The sequence below is a fragment of the Heterodontus francisci genome, chromosome 24 (assembly GCF_036365525.1).
Source record: "Heterodontus francisci isolate sHetFra1 chromosome 24, sHetFra1.hap1, whole genome shotgun sequence".
NCBI lineage: Eukaryota > Metazoa > Chordata > Chondrichthyes > Heterodontiformes > Heterodontidae > Heterodontus > Heterodontus francisci.
Genome location: NC_090394.1, coordinates 35,736,472 through 35,758,389, shown reverse-complemented (window position 1 = coordinate 35,758,389; position 21,918 = coordinate 35,736,472). Strand labels below are relative to the sequence as shown.

General features: G+C 43.5%; 2 protein-coding genes across 4 annotated transcripts in view; one reads left to right on the top strand and one right to left on the bottom strand.

Moving 5' to 3' along the window:
• The window catches only part of tmem184a (transmembrane protein 184a), a 73,776-nt gene that overhangs the window by 21,731 nt on the left and 30,127 nt on the right, over nt 1–21,918 (top strand). For all 3 annotated transcript variants that reach the window (XM_068055890.1, XM_068055892.1, XM_068055891.1), the window contains one exon: nt 8,690–8,855. In XM_068055890.1, coding sequence (XP_067911991.1) covers nt 8,690–8,855 — 166 coding nt within the window. The remainder of the gene's footprint in view (nt 1–8,689; nt 8,856–21,918) is intronic.
• mettl4 (methyltransferase 4, N6-adenosine) overlaps nt 19,998–21,918 on the bottom strand; it is an 81,874-nt gene continuing 79,953 nt past the window's right edge. Inside the window, exon 3 of the transcript XR_010977376.1 lies at nt 19,998–20,163. The gene's annotated coding sequence lies outside the window, so the exon portion shown is untranslated. The remainder of the gene's footprint in view (nt 20,164–21,918) is intronic.

Genomic DNA, 21,918 nt, shown 5'->3' with positions numbered 1-21,918 from the left:
GTTTAAATCCACATTCCCATTGATACAATCCACTTGAGCTAAGAACAAAAGATTAACTAGTTAAATTATTTAATATAACTACAAATTAGCAGATATTTTAAAACTTGAAACCTTATTTGTTAAATAAAATGCAATAGAGATGGCGGGCAGGTGATGTGTTGCAGCTGTAGCAAGGGAGCTGGTGAACACCAGTGTAATCCACAGCAACCAAATCCGCAGTAAGCGGCTGCAGCTCGAAGCTTCGGCTCAGAGTTGATGAGCTGGAGTCTGATATTCAGACACTGCGATGCATCAGGGAGGGGGAAAGTTACCTGGATACTTTGTTCCAGGAGGCAGTCACACCCCTTAGGCTAGGTACTTCAGATTTGGTCCATTCTCAGGGACAGGAGGGTGTTGCTGTGACTGAGGCAGGTATGGTAGCAATGGAGGAACTTCAGTCCTTGCTCTTGTCCAAGGTTTGAGGTTCTTTCAGCTTGGTACGAGAGTAGGAACTGCAGGGCAAAGGAGCAAACTGACCATAGCTTCATAGTGGGGGTGGGAGTAAATAGGAAAGTAGTAGCAGTAGTAGGTACAGTTAGAGGGATAGATACTCTTCTCTAGCCGAGAGCATGAATCCTGAAGGCTGTGTTGCCTACCCGGTGCCAGTATTAAGGACGTCCCCTCAGGGCTGGAGAGGAACTTGGAGTGGGAGGGGAAGGATCCAGTTGTGGTCCATGTAGGTACCAACGGCATAAGTAGGACTAAGAAAGAGGTCATGCTGAGGGAGTATGAGCAGCTAGGGGCTAAATTAATAGGCAGAACCAAAAGCTAATCTCTGGATTACTACCTGAGCCATGAGCAAATTGGCGTAGGTAAATAAGATCAGAGAGGTAAATATGTGACTGAGATTGTGGGAGAGATGAGTTTTGATTTATGGGGCACTGGCACCAGTATTTGGGAAGGAGGGGGATATACCATTGGTATGGCCTTCAACTGAACCGCGCTGGGACCAGTGTCCTGGCGAATTGTATAACTAGGGCTGTAGAGAGGGCTTTAAACGAAATAGTGGGGGGAGGGTTCAGTTGAGGGAAAATTTAGAAAGTTAACGCGAAAGGAACAGGCAATCTTGCAGAGTAATGATATGGGTAATGAAAACCAGAGTGTGACAGGAAGGGACAGAGCATACAAACAAGAGTGCACCAGAAAATGAGGTCAGAGTAGGGAAAAATGGTAAGAAGACAGAATTAAGACTCTTGTTATGAATGTTGCGTGCATTCAGATAAAGATGTATGAATTGATAGCTAAATAGAAATAAATGGGTATGATAGCAATTACAGAGACGTGGTTGCAAGGTGATTAAGGCTGGGAACTAAATATTCAAGGGTATTTAACATTTTGGAAGGATAGGAAGAAAGGAAAAGGAGGGGGGATAGCTCTGTTAATAAAAGATGAGATCAGTACAGTAGTAAGAAATGATCTTGGCTCGGAAGATTAAGATGTAGAATAGGTTTGGGTAGAGGTAAGAAATAGCAAAGGAAAGAAATCATGGAGTAATTTATAGGCCCCCTAACAGCCTATGCTATAGGACAGAATATAAATCCAGAAATAATGAGGGATTGTAGAAAGGTACTGCCATAATCATGGACGATTTTAATCATCTTATAGATTGGACTAATCAAATCGGCAAAGGTGGCCTGGTGGATGAGTTCATAGTGTATTTGGGACAGCTTCATAAAACAATACATTCTGGAACCAACCTGGGAGCAGGTTATTTTAGACCTGGCAATGTGTAATGAGACAGGATTAATAAATGACTTCATAATAAAGGATCTTCCAGGCAAGAGTGATCATAACATGATAGAATTTCACATTCAGTTTGAGGGTGAGAGGTTTGGGTCTGAAACTAGTTTCTTAAACTTAAATAAAGGCAATTATAAGTGTATGAAGACAGGGTTGGCTAAACTGGACTGGGAAGATAAGTTAAAAGGTAAGACTATAGAAGTAGTGGCAGACATTTAAGGAGGTATTTCATAACCCTCAACAAAGATATATTCCATTGAGAAAGACTGAGAAGGATGCTCCATCCATGGCTAATGAAGGAAGTTAGGATGGTATCAAATTGAAAGAAAAGGTGTACAATGTTGCAAAGTTTAGTGGTAGGCCAGAAGATTGGGGAAACTTCTGAAACCAGCAGAGGATGACTTTCAAAAAAAAAAGGGAGAAATTAGAGAATAAGAGTAAAGTAGTAAGAAATATTAAAAACAGACAATAAAAGCTTCTACAAATATATAAAAAGGAAGAGAGCTAAAGTAAGTGACCCCTTAGAGGATGAGACTGGGAATTAATGGGAAACAAGGAAATGGTGAAAGCGTTGAACAGATATTTTGTGTCTCCTCACTGTAGAGGACATGAAAATATCCTAAGAATAACAGAAAATCAAGAGGCGAAAGGGAGGGAGGAACTTAAAACAATCACTCGACAAAAAGTACTAGGAAAACTAATAGAACTAAAGACCGACAAGTCCCCTAGACCTGATGGCCTGTATCCTAGCATCTTTAAAAAAAGTGGCAGCAGAAATAGTGGATGCATTGTTTGTAATCTTCCAAAATTCCCTAGATTCTGGAAAGGTCCCAGCAGGTTGGAAAACCATAAATGTAACACCTCTATTCAAAAAGGAGGAGCAACAACAAGCAGGAAGCTATAGGCCAGTTAGCCTAACATCTCTCATTAGGAAAATGCCAGAATCCATTATTAAGCAAATAGTAGCAGTACATTTAGAAAATCATAATGCAGTCAGGCAGAGTCGATGTGGTTTTATGAAAGGGAAATCGTGTTTGACAAATTTATTGGAGTTCTTTTGAGGATGTAACAAGCAGGATGGATAAAGGGGAAGCAGTGTATTTGGATTTCCAAAAGGCATTCGATAAGTTGTCACATAAAAGGTTACTACACAAGATAAGAACTCATGGTGCTGGAGGTAATATTAGCATGGATAGAGGATTGGCTAACTACCAGGAAATGGTCAGGATAAATGGGGCATTTTTAGGTTGGCAAACAGTAACTAGAGTGCCACAAGGATCAGTGCTGGGGCCTCAACTATTTATGATCTATATTAATAACTTGGATGAAGGGACCAAGTGTATTGTTGCCAAATTTGAGCATGATACAAAGATGCATAGGAAAGCAAGTTGTGAAGAGGACAAAGTGTCTGCAGACAGATATAGATAGTTTAAAGTGAGTGGGTAAAAATTTGGCAGATGGAGTATAATGTGGGAAAATGTGAGGTTGTCCACTTTGGCACGACGAATAGAAAAGCAGTATATAAGTTACATTGTTACGACCAGGTGAGGAAGGGGGTCTTGGGCTCCCCTTTTACCCCCTTCTCTGGGTTTGACTGCAACAGGATTTATTATTTTTTAACACAGGGATTGAATTTACCACCTCAGTGAGCACTTGCTCCTGTACCTCTAATATAATTGCCAAAGAACCAATCAGACAGGTTTTCTTGGGTATAAACAAAAAAGATGCAAGTTTATTATCCTTAACACTGTAAACCATTTAATATTAAAATATGGTACACATTCACACGAGAGGTGCGCACGCATACACACAAATAGATTACAGAGGGAAAACAGATTTGGGTGGTTGGAGTATAGTCTGAAATAAATGGAATTTAAATACAGTTCAGCAGTCCCAGAGTCCTTAGTTGAAATGGTAGTCTGGAAGGCAAAAGAGGGGGTTTTGACCCTTGTATCCTAGTTGTTGATTGTGGTGGTCTGTAGACTTCGCTTTGCCAGCTGCAACCGGGCCTTCTCTATCTATATTTCTGGAATTTTCTCAGATTCAAGGCTTTACACCCCCCCCACCCCAGTTCAGTCACACTTGGTGGAGGTTGGCTCTTTCAAAGTCGATGGGTGTCAATGGCTGTTGATGACCATGTTGAGAAAGCCATCTCGGGTAATTTAATCAGAGAGCACCCCATTGTTCTGGCCTGGTGGCCTCAGTCACGTTGTCTCCAGTCTACTCTGTTGCTGTATCATATGCAAGTTGCCATGGCCATCTTGGCTGACAGATTACTCTTTTTAAAGGAAGTTATTTGTAAGAATTTCCAGTAAAAGTTTCAAAGTTCCAATCGATAAAATTAATATTTCCCATTTGGCAGGTGGGGTTTTTATAACAGACTCTGCAGAATGCTGCAGTACAGAGATTTGGGTGTCCTTGTACTTGAATCACAGGTTAGCAGGTAGGTACAGCAAGTAATTAGGAAGGCAAATGGAATGTTGGCATTTATTGCAAGGGGGATGGAGTATAAAAGTAGGGAAATCTTGCTATAACTGTTCAGGGCATTGGTGAGACCACATCTAGAGTACTGCATACAAATTTGCTCTCCATTACTTGGGGAGGGATATACTTGCATTGGAAGCAGTTCAGAGAAGGTTCACTAGTTGATTCTAGGATGAAGGGGATGTCTTATGAGGAAAGGTTGAGTAGGTTGGGCCTATACTCAGAGTTTAGAAGAATGAGGTGATCTTATTGAAACATATGATTTTGAGGGGGCTTGACAGGGTAGCTGCTGAGAGGATGTTACCCCTTGTGGGGGAGTCTAGAACTAGGGGGCACACTTTCAAAATAAGGGGTTTCCCTTTTAAGACTGATGAGGAGGAATTTCTTCTCCCGAGGGTTGTTAATGTTTGGAATTCTCTTCCCCAGAGAGCAGTGGAGGCTGGGTCAATGAATCTATTCAAGGCTGAGTTACAGATTTTTGATCTACAAGAAAGTCGAAGGTAATGGGAGGCAGGCAGGAAAGTGGAGTTAAGGCCACAATCAGATCAGCCATATTCTTATTAAATGGCAGAGCAAGCTCGGGGGCAGAATGGCCTACTGTTCAGTTTTATTTTCTTATGTAAGCAAGATACTGTAGATGCTAGAAATATATTAAAGTGCTGGAAAACACTCTGTAGGTCAGGCAGCATCTATGGAGTGAGAAACTGTCAACGTTTCAGTTCGGTGACCTTTTGTCAGAACTTGAAGTTAGAGATGTAACAGTTTAAAAGTACTGAGCCAGAGAAAAGGGAGGAGGAACAAACTGGAAGGTTTGTTATGGTGAAGGGCAGGAGTGATTAAATGTCAAATGGGATGATGGTGCAAGGCAAAAATAGGTGATAATGGGTCACAGAACAAAAGATGGGTAAAGGAGGTATAAATGCCAACTGCAGAACCATTACCAGTACCTGCTGTCTAGAGAAATGGGAGCAATGATTATGATCTATGCATCAAGAAGTGCAAGGGACAGCCATTTTCACAATTCAATTCAAAGAGGACAAATCAAGAAGTACATGCAAATAGATCCTGGTTGCTAGATAGCTGTTCTTTACTCTGGACTTTTATGTTCCAGTTTTAGTTGCACTATGTTTGTTCTCCCAACCTGCCTGATTTGTTATGTGGCTCAGTCTAATCACACCTAACTTTTATGAAGATTTTATTTTTTAATGTTACTTTCTTTTGCTCTTAATTGGGCAACACCTCTTTCTCCCTCCTTTCTCATCTTCCTTTCTAAAATCCAAAATGCTGCATTTGTAACTATTTCCTTCTGTTTTCCTCACCTCGCCTTCCTATTTTGGCCAAGTTTCTCCTGCCACCACCCTATCCCCCAACCCAACCTTTCTGTTGATTTTTGTATTGTATTGCTACATTGTATTCCATGGCACCCTCTAATACCTCATGTGAAAAGTGAATGTTGGGCTCTTCTAGCTTTCAAAGGGCATTACATAGAAGCCCTTACTCAACGCTCGCATGCACAATCCCAATTGCGGGGTGCTGAGTAAACATCATTGTTCTCCCTCCCCAGCTTGGAGGTGCTGAGGCCAACTGCGATACTCCAATCACTGCTGCACTTGAAATCAGCTAACTTGAGCACAGACTCTGACTGAAACCTGGGACCATTACAGTCTGGGTCACTTGGCTACTTTTTGGACTAGTTGAGCCATCAAGAACAAAAATGTTATTTATCTAGTACCTTCAACATCTCAAAAATGTCCCAAGGCACTTCACAGTGTTATCAAACAAAATTTGATACCACAAGGAGATATTGACAGGTGACCAATAGCTTGGCCAAAGGCGTAGGTTTTAAGCATCTTAAAGGAGGAGAGCAATGTAGAAGGGTTTTGGGAGGGAATTCCTGAGCTTAGGGTATAGATAGCTGAAGGCAGGGTTGTCAATGGAGCGATATCTGGGATGTGCAAGAAGTCTGATTTGGAGGAAAACAGATATTTCGAATTGTAAGGCTGAAAGAGATTTGAAATCGGGAGGGGTGAGGCTATGGTGGGATTTGAAATTAAGGGCAAGCTGCCAAATTCATTTTTTGTACTTTCTCTTCCACACTTCTACAATCACTTGAAATTGAACAGATTTTAATTTTTATTGACCTGTAGCTCCTGTGTGGTGGTGTAATCTCCTGTGGCTTCAACATTCTGTTTCTTTCATTAATCAGTAACTTGTGGGACTCTGCTTTCCAAGGTTGTATGTGCTGCATAGTTTATTGTGCCTTGATGAGGTTTGTAGTTCAGATCAGGATGTGTAATCTGTCTGTGGAGGCAGCTACTGCCTGGTACAGGAAGGATGTGACTGCTGCACATCCTGGGGACTAGAGGGCCATTCGGAATATCGGCTGTAGTGCATTGAATTACTTTTTTAAAAACCCATTTGGCTACTCTAATTTCACAATGTTTTGCCTTTAAACATGTACAGGACTAAGCATGGCTCTCATCAGTCTTTTACACTATTTTACATGTTAGTGCAATTATATATTTTGCTTAAACAGAATTTAAAGGAGAAGACAGTGATGCAATGAGTCTGGAATTTTTCTTTTTTTTCCTAAGTGTTTATATCTAATTCTCTTTTGATAAAGGACAAAGAACAGTACAGCACAGGAACAGGCCATTCGGCCCTCCAAGCCTGCACCGATCTTGATGCCTGTCTAAACTAAAACCTTCTGCACTTCCGGAGTCCGTATCCCCCTCTTCCCATCCTATTCATGTATTTGTCAAGATGCCTCTTAAACGTCGCTATCATACTTGCTTCCACCACCTCCCCCGGCAGCAAGTTCCAGGCACTCACCACCCTCTGTGTTTAAAAAAAAAAAAAACTTGCCTCGCACATCCCCTCTAAATTTTGCCCCTCGCACCTTAAACCTATGTCCCCTAGTAACTGACTCTTACAGCCTGGGAAAAAGCTTCTGACTATCCACTCTGTCCATGCCGCTCATAACTTTGTAAACCTCTATCATATTGCCCCTCCACCTCTGTCGTTCCAGTGAAAACAATCCGAGTTTATCCAACCTCTCCTCATAGCTAATACCCTCCAGACCAGGCAACATCCTGGTAAACCTCTTCTGCACCCTCTCCAAAGCATCCACATCCTTCTGGTAGTGTGGCGACCAGAATTGTATGCAATATTGCAAGTGTGGCCTAACTAAAAGTTCTGTACAGCTGCAGCATGACTTGCCAATTTTTATACTCTATGCCCTGACCGATGAAGGCAAGCATGCCGTATGCCTTCTTGACTACCTTATCCACCTGCGTCGCTACTTTCAGTGATCTGTGGACCTGTACGCCCAGATCTCTCTGCCTGTCAATACTCCTAAGGGTTCTGCCATTTACTGTATACTTCCCACCTGTATTAGACCTTCCAAAATGCATTACCTCACATTTGTCCGGATTAAACTCCATCTGCCATTTCTCCGTCCAAGTCTCCAACCGATCTATATCCTGCTGTATCCTGACAATCCTCATCACTATCCGCAACTCCACCAACCTTTGTGTTGTCCGCAAACTTACCAATCAGACCAGCTACATTTTCCTCCAAATCATTTATATATACTACAAAGAGCAAAGGTCCCAGCACTGATCCCTGCGGAACACCACTAGTCACATCCCTCCGTTCAGAAAAGCACCCTTCTACTGCTACCCTGTCTTCTATGACCAAGCCAGTTCTGTATCCATTTTCCATCTCTAGTTACTATTGAATCTGCTTCCACTACCCTTTCAGGCAGTACATTACAAATCATTGTTGCAATTTAAAAAAAACATTCTCCTCATCTCCCCTCTGGTTCTTTTATCTTAAATTCCTTGGCATTGTTTTGAAGTGGAGAGAGGGAGTTCTTCTGATTTCCTGGTTAGCATTCTTCCCTGAGCCAACATTACCAAAAAAAATCCAGGTTACATTTTAATTACTATTTTGTGGGATCTTGCTATGAGGAAACCAACTGCTTAATTTTCTCTAATAACCATGACAACATTCAAAAGTAATTCCTTGGCCATGGGATGTTTTTCCATGTTAAGGCTCTATGTAAATGCAAGTTGTTAGGTGTTTGTGTGAGCACAGGATCTGAAATGGCGCACCCCATGGCTGTATGGGTTGCTCTGTTTATCTGTCTTAAGCTGGTGCATATGGCTGGAATGCCGTTTTGGACGAGGGGCTGTCAGGTGATCTTCAGAAAGGAGAGAACATAAATTTTGCCCATTGGTGATTGAGAAACATGAATGTTTGTTTCTGTACTGTCAAAAATATCAGCTTTCATGGGCAGCTGAAAGGTTTATTACTGTGTCCTGTGAGTTGTACATGTACCATTAAGGTTGGAATCACTTTGATTTAAAATATGGAGTGCATGATCTTTTCATTTCCATAGTTTCTTTAATTCCCCCCTCAACAGATTTACCAGCATCTCCGACACTACAGTTCACCCAATGAACAGCGCTACATTCTCCGAATCCTTTTCATCGTTCCCATCTACGCCTTCGACTCATGGCTCAGCCTGCTCTTGATCAGTAATAATCAGTACTACGTTTACTTTGACTCTGTGCGAGATTGTTACGAAGGTGAGCAACCATTGTGATAGTGGAAATTGGTTTTCTTGATATGTTGAGTTTTAACCAGTTGAGAAGGAAGCATCTAATAATACAATAAAAGCCTCATCAATATTAATCTTTGACCAAGCTTTCGGAGCATTGCCTCCCCCCAGTTTGGTGACAGAGCACTTGTTCACTTTCTAGTAAATATAGGAAGGGGGTGGGCCATGAAGATGGACATGTTGGTTGACCAGTGGTTGGAGTGTTGCGCTGGGGAAGTTAGAGGCGGGACATCATGTGGTGGAATCTCCAGAAATATGTCTAGTCCGAGGTGGTAACCCTCGATTAATGTGACAACTGAACTGCACTCTAGCTCACTTCAGAGAGTGTGAAGAGTCAACCACATTGTGAACTAGTCAGTTGAAGGATATTGACAAATGAGTTGGGTTCATACAGAAAGCTGGTGCCTTTCATGATTTTTTTTTTCTGGTACCAGCTTTCAAATGAGCAGCTTTATTCCGTTTCAAAACTTGCGGTGATTGGATTTGAATTCATAGGCTCTTGGATTTATTTCTTTCTTTTTCTTTTGGGCCTCCTTATCTCGAGAGACAATGGATACGCGCCTGGAGGTGGTGGATTAAGAGTCCAGTAACATGCATTATTTCCTGGATTCTGTTTTTGCTGTGCCAAACTTTTTGGCATGTTTGCTATGGTAAAAGTGTTGGATAAATGGTAATTTATATTCTGATGACATGCAAGGTGAGGTAAATGTACAGTCACTGAATTTATGTTGGGATTTCTTTGGAGAATATCTATGATTGCCACCTTCAAAAGGGTGAAGAATTCTCTTGCTTCCTTTCTCTTCCCTCCAGAAGGTTGTTATAAATAGATTCACTGGCTAATTGTTGAAATCGTAGTCGTTGTCACTTACCTGGATGAACAGAGTGTTAATCTCCAGCAATTGCCAATCAGTTCAAGTGCTTGCAACAATCATTCTATGTAACAGAGAAATGGACCTTTTCATACCCTGTGTTTCCATAGATATTCCAAAAATGTTCATTGCTACATCTGAGGCAGGCTTTCTTTCAGTTTGCAAGTGGCAGAGATACTGGGCTAATTAGAAACTCCATGGTGATGTTTTTCCATGAAAAGTGGTTTATTTAAGGGTCAGTTGATGCTGAGAGTTGGCACAAGAGTGTCCAATTTTGCTTTGACAATTTGAGAATAGTAAATTACATAATTACTGTTTGTACTAAGAATTCTTCATTTACATGTTTAACTAAAGGTTTTTTTTATTCATTCACATGATATAGAAGCTGCTGGCAAGGACAGCCCTAATGCCCTTGAGAAAAGTGATCAGCCGTCTCTTAAACCGCTGCAGTAGTGCTGTTGGGTAGGAAGTTCCTGGATTTTGACCAAGCAATGATGAAATATTTCCAAGTCAGGATGGTGTGTAACTTGGAGAACTTGCAGGTGGTGGTGTTCGTATGCACCTGCTGCCCTTGTTCTTCTAGGCAGTAGAGGCCTCGGGTTTGGAAAGTGCAGTCAAAGAAGCCTTGGCAAGTTGCTGCAGTGCACCTTGTAGATGGTACACCCTTCTGCCATTGTGTGCTGGTGATGGAGGGAGTGGATGGGGTGCCACACTCTGTCAAACACAGGACTACATGCATGCTAAACAGCAGAAACAGCATGCTATAGATAGAGCTAAGTGATTCCACAACCAATGGATCAGAACAAAGCTCTGCAGTCCTGACCTATCCATTCTGCATGGCGTGGATAATTAAATAATTAACTGGAAGAGGAGGCACCAAAAACTACCCGTCCTCAATGATGGGAGAGCCCAGTACGTCAGTGCAAAAGATGAGGCTGAAGCATTCACAACCATCTTCAGCCAGAAGTGCCGAGTGGATCATCCATTTTGGCCTCCTCTTGAGGTCCCCACCATCATAGATGCCAGTCTTCAGCCAGTTCGATTCACTCCACATTATATCAAGAAATGGTTGAAGGCACTGGATACAGCAAAGGCTATGGGTCCTGACAACATCCCAGCTGTAATACTGAAGATGTATGCTCCAGAACTAGCCACACCCTTAACCAAGCTGTTCCTGTAGAGCTACAGTGTTGGCATCTGCCCGACAATGTGGAAAATTGGCCAGTCCACAAAAAGCAGGACACATCCAATCTGGCCAATTACCAACCCATTAGTATATTCTCAATCATCAGCTAAATGATGGATGATAGTGCAATCAAGCAGCACTTAGCCAGCAACAACCTGCTCGCTGATGCTCAGTTTGGATTCTGCCAGGGTCATTCAACTCCTGACTTCATTATAGCCTTGATCTGAAGATGGACAAAACAGCTGAATTCCAGAGGTGAGTTGAGAGTGACTGCCCTTGACATCAAGGCAGCATTTTACAGAGTGTGGCATCAAGGGGCCCCAGCAAAATTGAAGTCAATGGGAATCTGGGGAGAGGAACTCCTCCACAGGCTGGAGTTATATCTAGCACAGAGGAAAATGATTGTTGGAGGCCAATCATCTCTACCACGGAAAGCAGTTGAGGCCAAATCATTAAATATATGCAAGAAAGAGTTAGATATAGTTCTTAGGGCTAATGGGATCAAGGGTTAGGGGGAGAAAGTGGGAACAGGGTACTGAGTTTGGATGATCAGCCATGATCGTATTGAATGGTGGAGCAGGCTCGAAGGGCCGAATGGCCTACTATTTTTCTATGTTTCTATCACTACAGAAGTTCGAGGTAGATAGTTGAGCTAGTTGATGTGTTGGCTTTAATTTTCCAAAATTCCCTAGATTGGGGGAAGGTTTCAGTAGATTGGAAAATAGTGAAAGTAACTCCTTTATTCAAAAAGGGAGGGAGACAAATCAGGAAACTACAGGCCAGTTAGCTTAAGATTTGTCCTAGGGAAAATGTTAAGCTATTAAAGATGTTATAGCAGGACACTTAGAAAAATTCAAGGTAATCAGACAGTCAACATGGTTTTGTGAAAGGGAAATCATGCTTAACCAATTTATTGGAGTTATTTGAAGAAGTAACATGTGCTGTGGATAAAGGGGAACCGTGGATATACTGTACTTAATTTCCAAAAGGCATTTGATAAGGTGCCACATCAAAGCTTATTGTGGAAAATAAAAGCTCATGGTGAAGGGGGTAACATTTTGGCATGGATAGACGATTGGCTAGCTAACAGGAAACCAAGCAGGCATAAATGGGTCATTTTCTAGTTGGCAAGATGTAACGAGTGGTGTGCTGCAGGGATCAGTGCTGGGGCCTCAAATTTTTACAATTTATATAAATGACTTGGGTGAAGGGACAAAGGCATGGTTGCTAAATTTGCTGATGACACAAAGATAGATAGGAAAGTAAGCTGTGAAGAGCACTTGAGACTACAAAGGGATATAGATAGGTTAAGTGGGCAAAAATCTGGTAAATCACATATAATGTGGGAAATTGTCCACTTTGGCAGGAAGAATCAAAAATAAGCATATTATCTAAATGAGAGATTGCAGAGCTCTGAGATGCAGAGGGATCTGGGTGTTGTCATGCTAGGCCCCCACCTGCCAAGAATGAGGCACATTAATTTTGTCACGAACATTGAATTTAAACTGTTGCTGGAGCATGAAAATGACTTGTTAAACAGATCAGTCGTGGCTGAAAAAAGACACTTGCATGCTAACAGTGCCTGGAAGGACAAAGGACCACTTCCTGACCCATTCAACCTACAATGGACCTTGATCAGACATTGTGTGAAAGAGCAGCATTCCAGAGACTGCTAAGGTGGTTCAGGACTGGTCAGATCAGCTGGTCACATGACTAACTGGCTGCTCCAGGGTCTTTTGAACTAGCCCCTCAAAGACTGTTTGCTCCTGGACTGAAGATTTCTCTCCTGTCTGCTCCCATCTTTCTCACAAGCCTCTGAATTCACTGAAGACACATGAACCCCAAGAGTGAAGTCTCCTACAGCGAACAAGGTTTAAGGAGAATACTAGGCTCCAATGGAAAGCAAAATATACCTACAATCAAGGACTCTACAGTGAGCTCGAAGAACTGTTACAAAAACTCTTCAGATATTGTCTCAAACTTTTTTCACTTTATTTCTTCTCTTTTCTGTCTCTATTTGCATATGTGTATCGCATATGCATGCTAACGTGGCTACATCATGTATCTCTGGGTGTCAACCGAATTAGAGTTGAAGTTTAATAAATTTCAACTTTTCTTTAAACCTAAGAAAACGTCTTTGTGCTGGTTTCTTTACCTTATAATTGAAAAGCAGTGAAAAAGGATTCACCAAGGAGAGCTAAAAACAGTGTGTTTAAAAATAAAACCGTTATGATGAGACCAGGGAAGACTGAGAGGGACCCCTAGATACCTTTCTCACCAGGTCGTAACAGTGTCCTAGTGCATGAATCGCAAAAGGTTAGTATGCAGGTACAGCAAGTACTTCGGAAAGCTAATGGAATGTTATCATTTATTGTGAGGGGATTTGAATACAAAAGTAGGGAGGTTATGCTTCAGCTATACAGGGCATTGGTGAGACCACATCTAGAGTACTGTGTACGGTACTGGTCTCCTTATTTAAAGAAGGATGTAAATGCATTAGGAGGATTTCCGAGAAGGTTTACAAGACTAATATCTGGAATGGGCAGGTTGACTTGAGGAAAGGTTGGACAGGCTAGGCTTGTATCCCTTGGAATTTCGAGTAAGAGGTGACATGATTGAACCATATAAGATTCTGAAGGTTCTTGACTGAGTGGATGTGGAAAGAATGTTTCCTCTTGTGGCAGAATCTAGAACTAGGGGTCACTGTTTTAAGATAGATGAGACTTTTTTTTTTCTCTCTGGGATGAGAGACTTTGGAACACTCTACCCCAAAAGGCAGTGGAAACAGAGTCTTTGAATATTTTTAAGGCAGAGGTAGATAGATTCTTGATAGCAAGGGGCTGAAAGGTTATTAGGGATAGGCAGGAATGTGGATTAACGGTTACAATCAGATCAGCCATGAGTGGCAGGCTCGAGGGGCCGAGTGGCCTACAGCTTCTAATTTGTTTGTTCGTATCTAAGGTAGTGTCTACAGCTGCTTCAAAAATGCCCTTTCTTCCAACATAAGGTCAAAAGTGGGGATGTTCACTGCATGGTGTTCAGTCCTGTTCGCAACACCTCTGATACTGAAGCAGTCCTTGACCACATGCAGCAAGACCTGGACAACATTCAGGCCTGGGCTGATGCATGGTATGAATGTCACTTGCCACCTAAGTGCTAAGCAATGACTATCTAGGGTAGGTGGTGGCGTAGTGGCATTATCACTGGACTAGTAACCCAGAGACCCAGGGTATTTCTCTGGGGATATGGGTTCGAATCCCACCACAGCAGAAGGTGGAATTTGAATTTAATAAATCTGGTCCAACGATGGCCATAAATTGTTGTAAAAATGCATCTGGTTCACTAATGTCCTTTTTAGGGAAGGAAATCTGCTGTCCTTAACTGGTCTGGCCTACATGTGACTCCAGACCCACAGCAATGTGGCTGACCCTTACATGCCCTCTGAAATGACCTAGCAAGCCACTCAGTTGTACCTAACCGCTACGAAGTCAATAAAAAGAAATGAAACCATACAGACCACCTGGCATCGACCTTGGCACCGGAAAAGACAATGGCAAACCCAGCCCTGTTGACCCTGCAAAGTCCTCTTTACTAACCTCTGGGGGCTTGTGCCAAAGTTGGGAGAGCTGTTCCACAGACTAGTCAAGCAACAGCCTGACATAGTCATACTCACGGAATCATACCTCACAGACAATGTCCCAGACATTGCCATCACCATCCCCGGGTATGTCCTGTCCCACCAGCAGGACAGACCCACCAGAGGTGGCAGCACAGTGGTATACAGTAGGGAGGGAGTTGCCCTGGGAGTCCTCAACATCGACTTCGGACCCCATGAAGTCTCATGGCATCAAGTCAAACATGGGCAAGGTAACCTCCTACTGATTACCACCTACTGCCCTCCCTCAGCTGATGACTCAGTACTCCACCATGTTGAACACCACTTGGAGGAAGCACTGAGGGTGGCAAGGGCACAAAATGTACTCTGGGTGGGGGACTTCAATGTCCATCACTGAGTGGCTCGGTTGCACCACTACTGACCGAGCTGGCCGAGTCCACAGGACATAGCTGCTAGACTGGGTCTGCGGCAGGTGGTGGGGGAACCAACACGAGGGACAAACATACTTTACCTCGTCCTCACCAATCTGCCTGCTGCCGATTGCTTCTGTCCATGACTGTATTGGTAGGAGTGAGCACCGCACAGTCCTTGTGGAGACTATGTTCCGCCTTCACATTGAGGATGCCGTCCGTCGTGTTGTGTGGCACTATCACCGTGCTAAATGGGATAGATTTTGAACAGATCTAGCAATGCAAAACTGGGCATCCATGAGGCGCTGTGGGCCATCAGCAGCAGAACTGTATCCAACCACAATCTATGACCTCATGGCCCAGCATATCCCCCACTCTACCATTACCATCAAGCCAGAATACCAACCCTGGTTCAATGAAGAGTGCAGGAGGGCATGCCAGGATCAGCACCAGGCATACCTCAAAATGAGGTGTCAACCTGGTGAAGCTACAACACTGGACTATCTGCGTGCCAAACTGCGTAAGCAGCATGCGATTGACCGAGCTAAGCTCTGCAGTCCTGCCACATCCAGCCGTGAATAGACAACTAACTGGAGGAGGTGGCTCCACAAATATCCCCATCCTCAATGATGGGGGAGCCCAGCACATCACTGCAAAAGATAAGGCTGGAGCATTTGCAACGATCTTCAGCCAGAAGTGCCGAGTTGATGATCCATCTCGGCCTCCTCCTGAAGTCCCCAGCATCACAGATGCCAGACTTCAGCCAATTCGATTCACTCCGCGTGATATCAAGAAACGACTGAAGGCACTGGATACTGCAAAAGCTATGGGCCCTGACAATATTCTGGCAATAGTACTGAAGACCTGTGTTCCAGAACTTGCTGCGCCCCTAGCCAAGCTGTTCCAGTACAGCTACAACACTGGCATCTACCCTGCAATGTGGAAAATTGCCCAGGTATGTCCTGTGCACAAAAAGCAGGACAAGTCCAACCTGGCCAATTATCGCCCCATCAGCCTACTCTCAATCATCAGTAAAGTGATGGAAGGTGTCATCAACAGTGCCATCAAGTGGCACTTGCTTAGCAATAACCTGCTCCGTGACGCTCAGTTTGGGTTCCGCCAGGGCCACTCAGCTCCTGACCTCATCACAGCCTTGGTTCAAACATGGACAAAAGAACTGAACTTAAGAGGTGAGGTAAGAGTGACTGCCCTTGACATCAAGGCAGCATTTGACCGAGTATGGCATCCAGGAGCCCTAGCAAAACTGAGGTCAATGGGAATCAGGGGGAAAACCCTCCGCTGGCTGGTGTCATACCTAGCACAAAGGAAGATGGTTGTGGTTGTTGGAGGTTAATCATCTGAGCTTCAGGACATCACTGCAGGAGTTCTTCAGCGTAGTGTCCTGGGCCCAACCATGTTCAGCTGCTTCATCAATGACCTTCTTTCAATCATAAATTCAGAAGTGGGGATGTTCGCTGATTGCACAATGTTCAGCACCATTCGTGACTCCTCAGATACTGAAGCGATCAGTGTAGAAATGCAGCAAGACCTGGACAATATCCAGACTTGGGCTGATAAGTGGCAAGTAACATTCATGCCACACAAGTGCGAGGCAATGACCATCTCCAACAAGAGAGAATCTAACCATCTCCCCTTGACATTCAACAGCATTACCATCACTGAATCCCCCACTATCAACATCCTAGGGGCTACCATTGACCAGAAACTTCACTGGAGTAGCCATATAAATACTGTGGCTACAAGAGCAGGTCAGAGGCTAGGAATCCTGCAGCGAGTAACTCACCACCTGACTCCCTAAAGCCTGTCCACCATCTACAAGGCACAAGTCAGGAGTGTGACGGAATACTCTCCACTTGCCTGGATGGGTGCAGCTCCAACAATACTCAAGAAGCTCGACACCATCCAAGACAAAGCAGCCTGCTTGATTGGCACCCCATCTACAAACATTCACTCCCTCCACCACCGATGCACAGTGGCAGCAGTGTGTACCATCTACAAGATGCACTGCACCAAGGCTACTCAGACAGCACCTTCCAAACCTGCGACCTCTACCAACTAGAAGGACAAGGGCAGCAAATACATGGGAACACCACCACCTGCAATTTCCCCTCCAAGTCACACACCATCCTGACTTGGAACTATATCACTGTTCCTTCACTGTCACTGGGTCAAAATCCTGGAACTCCCTAACAGCACTGTGGGTATACCTACCCCAAATGGACTGCAGCGGTTCAAGAAGGCAGCTCACCACCACTTTCTCAAGGGCAATTAGGGATGGGCAATAAATGCTGGCCTGGCCAGCGTCTCCCACATCCCATGAATGAATAATAAAAAAAAAAGATAGTCCAACCATCTCCACTTGATGTTCAAAGGCATTACCTCGCTGAATCTCCCACCATCAACATCCTGGGGGGTTACCATTGACCAGAAACTGAACTGGACCAGCTATATAAATACTGTGGCTACAAGATCAGATGAGGCTGGGAATTCTGTGATTAACTCTCTCCCGGACTCCAAAGCCTGTCTACCATCTACAAGGCACAAGTCAGGAGTGTGATGGAATAATTTCCACTTGCATAGTTGAGTGCAGCTCCAACAACACTCGAAGCTTGACACCATCCAAGACAACACTCACTTGATCGACACCCCATCCACCACTGATGCACCAGTGTGTACCAACTGCAAGATGCACTGCAGCAACTCACTAAGACTCCTTTGACAGCATCTTCTGAACCTACAACCTCTACCACTTAGGACAAGGGCAGTAGTCGCATGAGGACACCACCACCTGCAGGTTTCCCTCCAAGTAGGTCACCAACCTGATTTGGAACTATATCAGTGTTCCTTCACTGTCACTGGGTCAAAATCCTAACAGCAGTGTGGGTGTACCTAAGCCACAGGTATTACAGCAATTCAAGAAGTCAGCTCACCACCTTCTCGAGGGAAATTAGGTATAGGCAATAAATGCTGGCCTTGCCAGTGACGTTTGCATCCTATGAACGAATAAATAAATTCTGCCTTGATGTCTCTCACTTCACCTCTAGAATTTAGCTTGCTTTTCCATGTTTGGACCAGGGCTGTAATAAGCCAAGTGATCCTGGCAGAGCCCAAACTGGGCATTAGTGAGCAGGTTATTGGTGAGTAACTTGAGAGCACTGTCTTGACACCTTGCATTACTTGAGATCAAGTAGATAGATGGGGTGGTAATTGACTGCTCTTTGTGGACAGGAGGTACCTGGGCCATTTTCCACTTTGACAGGCAGATGCCAGTGTTGTAGCTGGACTGGAACTGGCTAGAGGTGTGGATAGTTCTGGAGTACTATAGCTAGGATGTTGTTGGGGCCCGTAGGCTTCGCTGTATCCAGTGTGCTCAGCCGTTTATCACATGGAGTGAATCAAATTGACTTTAGATCTGGCATTTGTTATGCTTGGGATCTCAGGAGGAGCCCAAGATGAATCATCCACTCTGCATTTCTGGCTGAAGATGGTTACAAACACTTCAGCCTTCTCTTGCTCTCATGCTGGGCTCTGCCTGCATGGAGCCGCCTCCTCCTGTTAATGTTCAACATGGAGGAGTACTGATTTTTTTCAGCTGAAAGAGGGCAGTGGGTGGTAATCAGCAGGAGTTTTCCTTGCCCATGTTTGACCTGATGCTATGAGACTTCATGGGGCCCAGAGTCAATGAGTACTCCCAGCACCACTCCCTCATGACTATCATTGTGCTGCCACCTCTGGTGAGTCTGTCCTGCCGGTAGTGATGGAGTCTGGGACGTTGCCTGAAAGGCATGGTTCAGTGAGTATGACTCAGGATGTTGCTTGACTAGTCTATGGGACAGCGCCCTCAATGTTTGACACAAGTCCCCAGATAGTAGAGAGGAGGGCATTGTAGGGTTGACTGGGCTGGGTCTGCCAGTAGTCCATCTGGTTTTATTCTTAGACTTTTTCGTGGCAGTTAGATTCAACTGAGTGGCTTGCTAGGCCATTTCAGAGGGAAGTTGAGTCACCAACATTGCCTGCAGTCTGGAGTCTCAGAGTCTCAGAGGTAAAGGAACAAGATGGGTTTTTGAGAATTCAGTAGTTTCATGGTCACCATTACTAAGACTAACCTTTTAATTCGATTTTATTTAATTAGCTGAATTTAAATTCCCCAGCTACTGTTGGGAGTTAAATTTGTGTCTTGGGCTCATTAGTTCAGGTTGCTAGATTACTAGTCCAGTAACATAAACATTATGCTAATGAACCAACGGTGTTCATGTATAGCCTGAGCTTCAGTTTAGATGATCCCTCCATTTTCTGAAGTTGGAGGTCACGTAGTGGCATGAGAGAGAATCTTACAGCAGAGGGGGAGGCCATTTGGCCCATCAAGCCTGTGCCAGCTCAAAGAGCTATCCTATTAGTCCCAATCTCTACTTTTTCCCATCATGCTGCAAATTGTTTCCTTTTCAAGTATATATTCAATTGCTTTCCTGGCAGGGAGAATATAGCAGCCTATTTCATCTGATTTCTAGGTGTTGCTGCATTTATCTAGATAATGGACAGGTGAAGGCATCCTCTAACATGTAGTCTCCTTAAGGTGGGGGGGAGGTGGGGCACTGTTGCTGAATCCAAAGAGAATATCTAGCAAAAAAAAAAAAATCAATCATAACTGGGTTGAATTACCTTCCTCACCCATATCCATCCTATAATTTTCAGGAAGAGAAAAATGCATGTTGAGGGGATAAGGACACTGAGGCGAAATCAAACATTTTCAAAGAATATCTATGTGTAAAACACAAACTACATTGTGTTTTGCTCTTCCAATAATATTTCCACCAATATTACATAGAAGCTGCAGCACAGAAACAAGCCATGCAGCCCAACAGATCCATGCTAATGTTTATGCTCCACACAAGCCTCCTCACAGCTCTATTGAATACCCTTTAATATTTTTGTGTTTGAGCAAGATGACTAGCCTTTGACCCACAAGATACAGACTCTGGTATCCTAAATCAAGATAGTTTATTAGGCACAGCAAGAATATACAAGCAATAAACCAACAGCAGTAGTTATACAGCAGAGGGTAGGGTGTTCTCAGTTCTTGCTTCCTGAGCTGCTGGGGCACATTGTTCTCTTGAGGTGTTCTGTTGACTGTTGGGTGGTCTCTTCTTGGAATCGGTGTGCTCTCCTTGCTGCTGCTATTTGCTCAATGGTAAACAAAGAATGAACTTTGTGATAGTCAGTCAAGGACCACAGGTTCACATCCCATAATTTTTTCAACACTCAAAGTTGTTATTCTGGAAGAGCAGGTTTGTTTTCTGGGTGTGTCCTACATGAGCAGAGGAAATCTGTACTCATCAGTCTACAGCGATGAGGCTTTTTGTGTATTAATAAAGACTGGTATTTTTATACCTTTTCACAACTTCAGGACATCCAGAAGTGCTTTACAGCCAATTAAGCATTTTTTAAAATTGCAGTCGCTGTCAGCACCTGTCATTTATCTCTCCCTCTGAGGGTTCCTTCATTCCATATTGGGTTACATTCCACCTTAATCCTTTTGGCTAGATATGACCCCACCTTCCATACATTGTCTCTGCCAATAGCTTGATGGTCCAAGTCATTGTCATACCATGGGGAATGTTTGCTATCCCATCAGCATTCCAGTCATGAATGATCTCTGAATACCTTTATGTGCATTTCCATCATCATGAGGCTTACAAGTCTATCACTTATTGTGACTGAGTCTGTCTTAATTGAAATGCATAAGGGCAGTTACCAAGACATGCTGTCTTAGTTTAGTTTTAGTTTAGAGATACAGCACTGAAACAGGCCCTTCGGCCCACCGAGTCTGTGCTGACCATCAACCACCCATTTATACTAATCCTGCACTAATTCCATATTCCTACCACATCCCCACCTGTCCCTATATTTCCCTACCACCCACCTATCCTAGGGGCAATTGCTAATGGCCAATTTACCTATCAACCTGCAAGTCTTTGGTATGTGGGAGGAAACCGGAGGAAACCCACGCAGACACAGGGAGAACTTGCAAACTCCACACAGGCAGTACCCAGAATTGAACCCGGGTCGCTGGATCTGTAAGGCTGCGGTGCTAACCACTGCGCCACTGTTACAACTGCTATATAAGTCAATATCAACAGTCAAGAAGGATTAGATTGAGTTTCTGTTATTTGAACTGTTCTTGTCTTCATCCGTGTTCCAATATTTCCTAGGACCTGGCATAAGCACAATGGACTGAATAGCTTCCTTTTGTGCTCTAAGGTTTAATGATTCTATATTCCAGTGACCACAGAATTGCTAGCAATTACAAATTATGTCCTAAGTCTATCTACTTTGGCTTGCCTGCATGGTCTCATGAATAAAAACAAAGTCTCTTGTCTCCTGGATATTATCTTTCTCATATCAAAAAGTTTGACGATACTTCAAAAGGTACTTCCTTGGCTGTAAAGCATTTTGGAACTGCCTGAGGTGGTGAAAGGCACTGTATTACTGCAAATTATTTCCTTTTCAAAAACGTCACTGGTCTGGTACTGTTAGCTGATTTTACCAGGACAGTAGGTGCACTGCCATATATGCAAAGCAAAATACAAACCTACATACTGGAAATCTGAAACAAAAAAAAACCCCTCTGATAGTGTGGAATCATAGGGTTGGTCAGTCAACCTACACTATGTTTAAGGCATGAGTCTTCCAGTGTTCGAATGGAAGGTCACACCCAAACCCATTTCTTCCAGAGCTGCTGATTGACCTGCTTGGTTTCCAATGGGGATGCTATAAATTAGTCTCCAGGCACCAGAGCTATGGAGAGACAGCTAAGGTGCTTTATTTTTTTTGTAGGTAGTTTTCTTAATCCTAATCCTGTCCTCAGCACTACTCATCACCTACCACTTAATCCAATAGTATTGAAGCTAATTGTGGCAGCCCAACTGAGA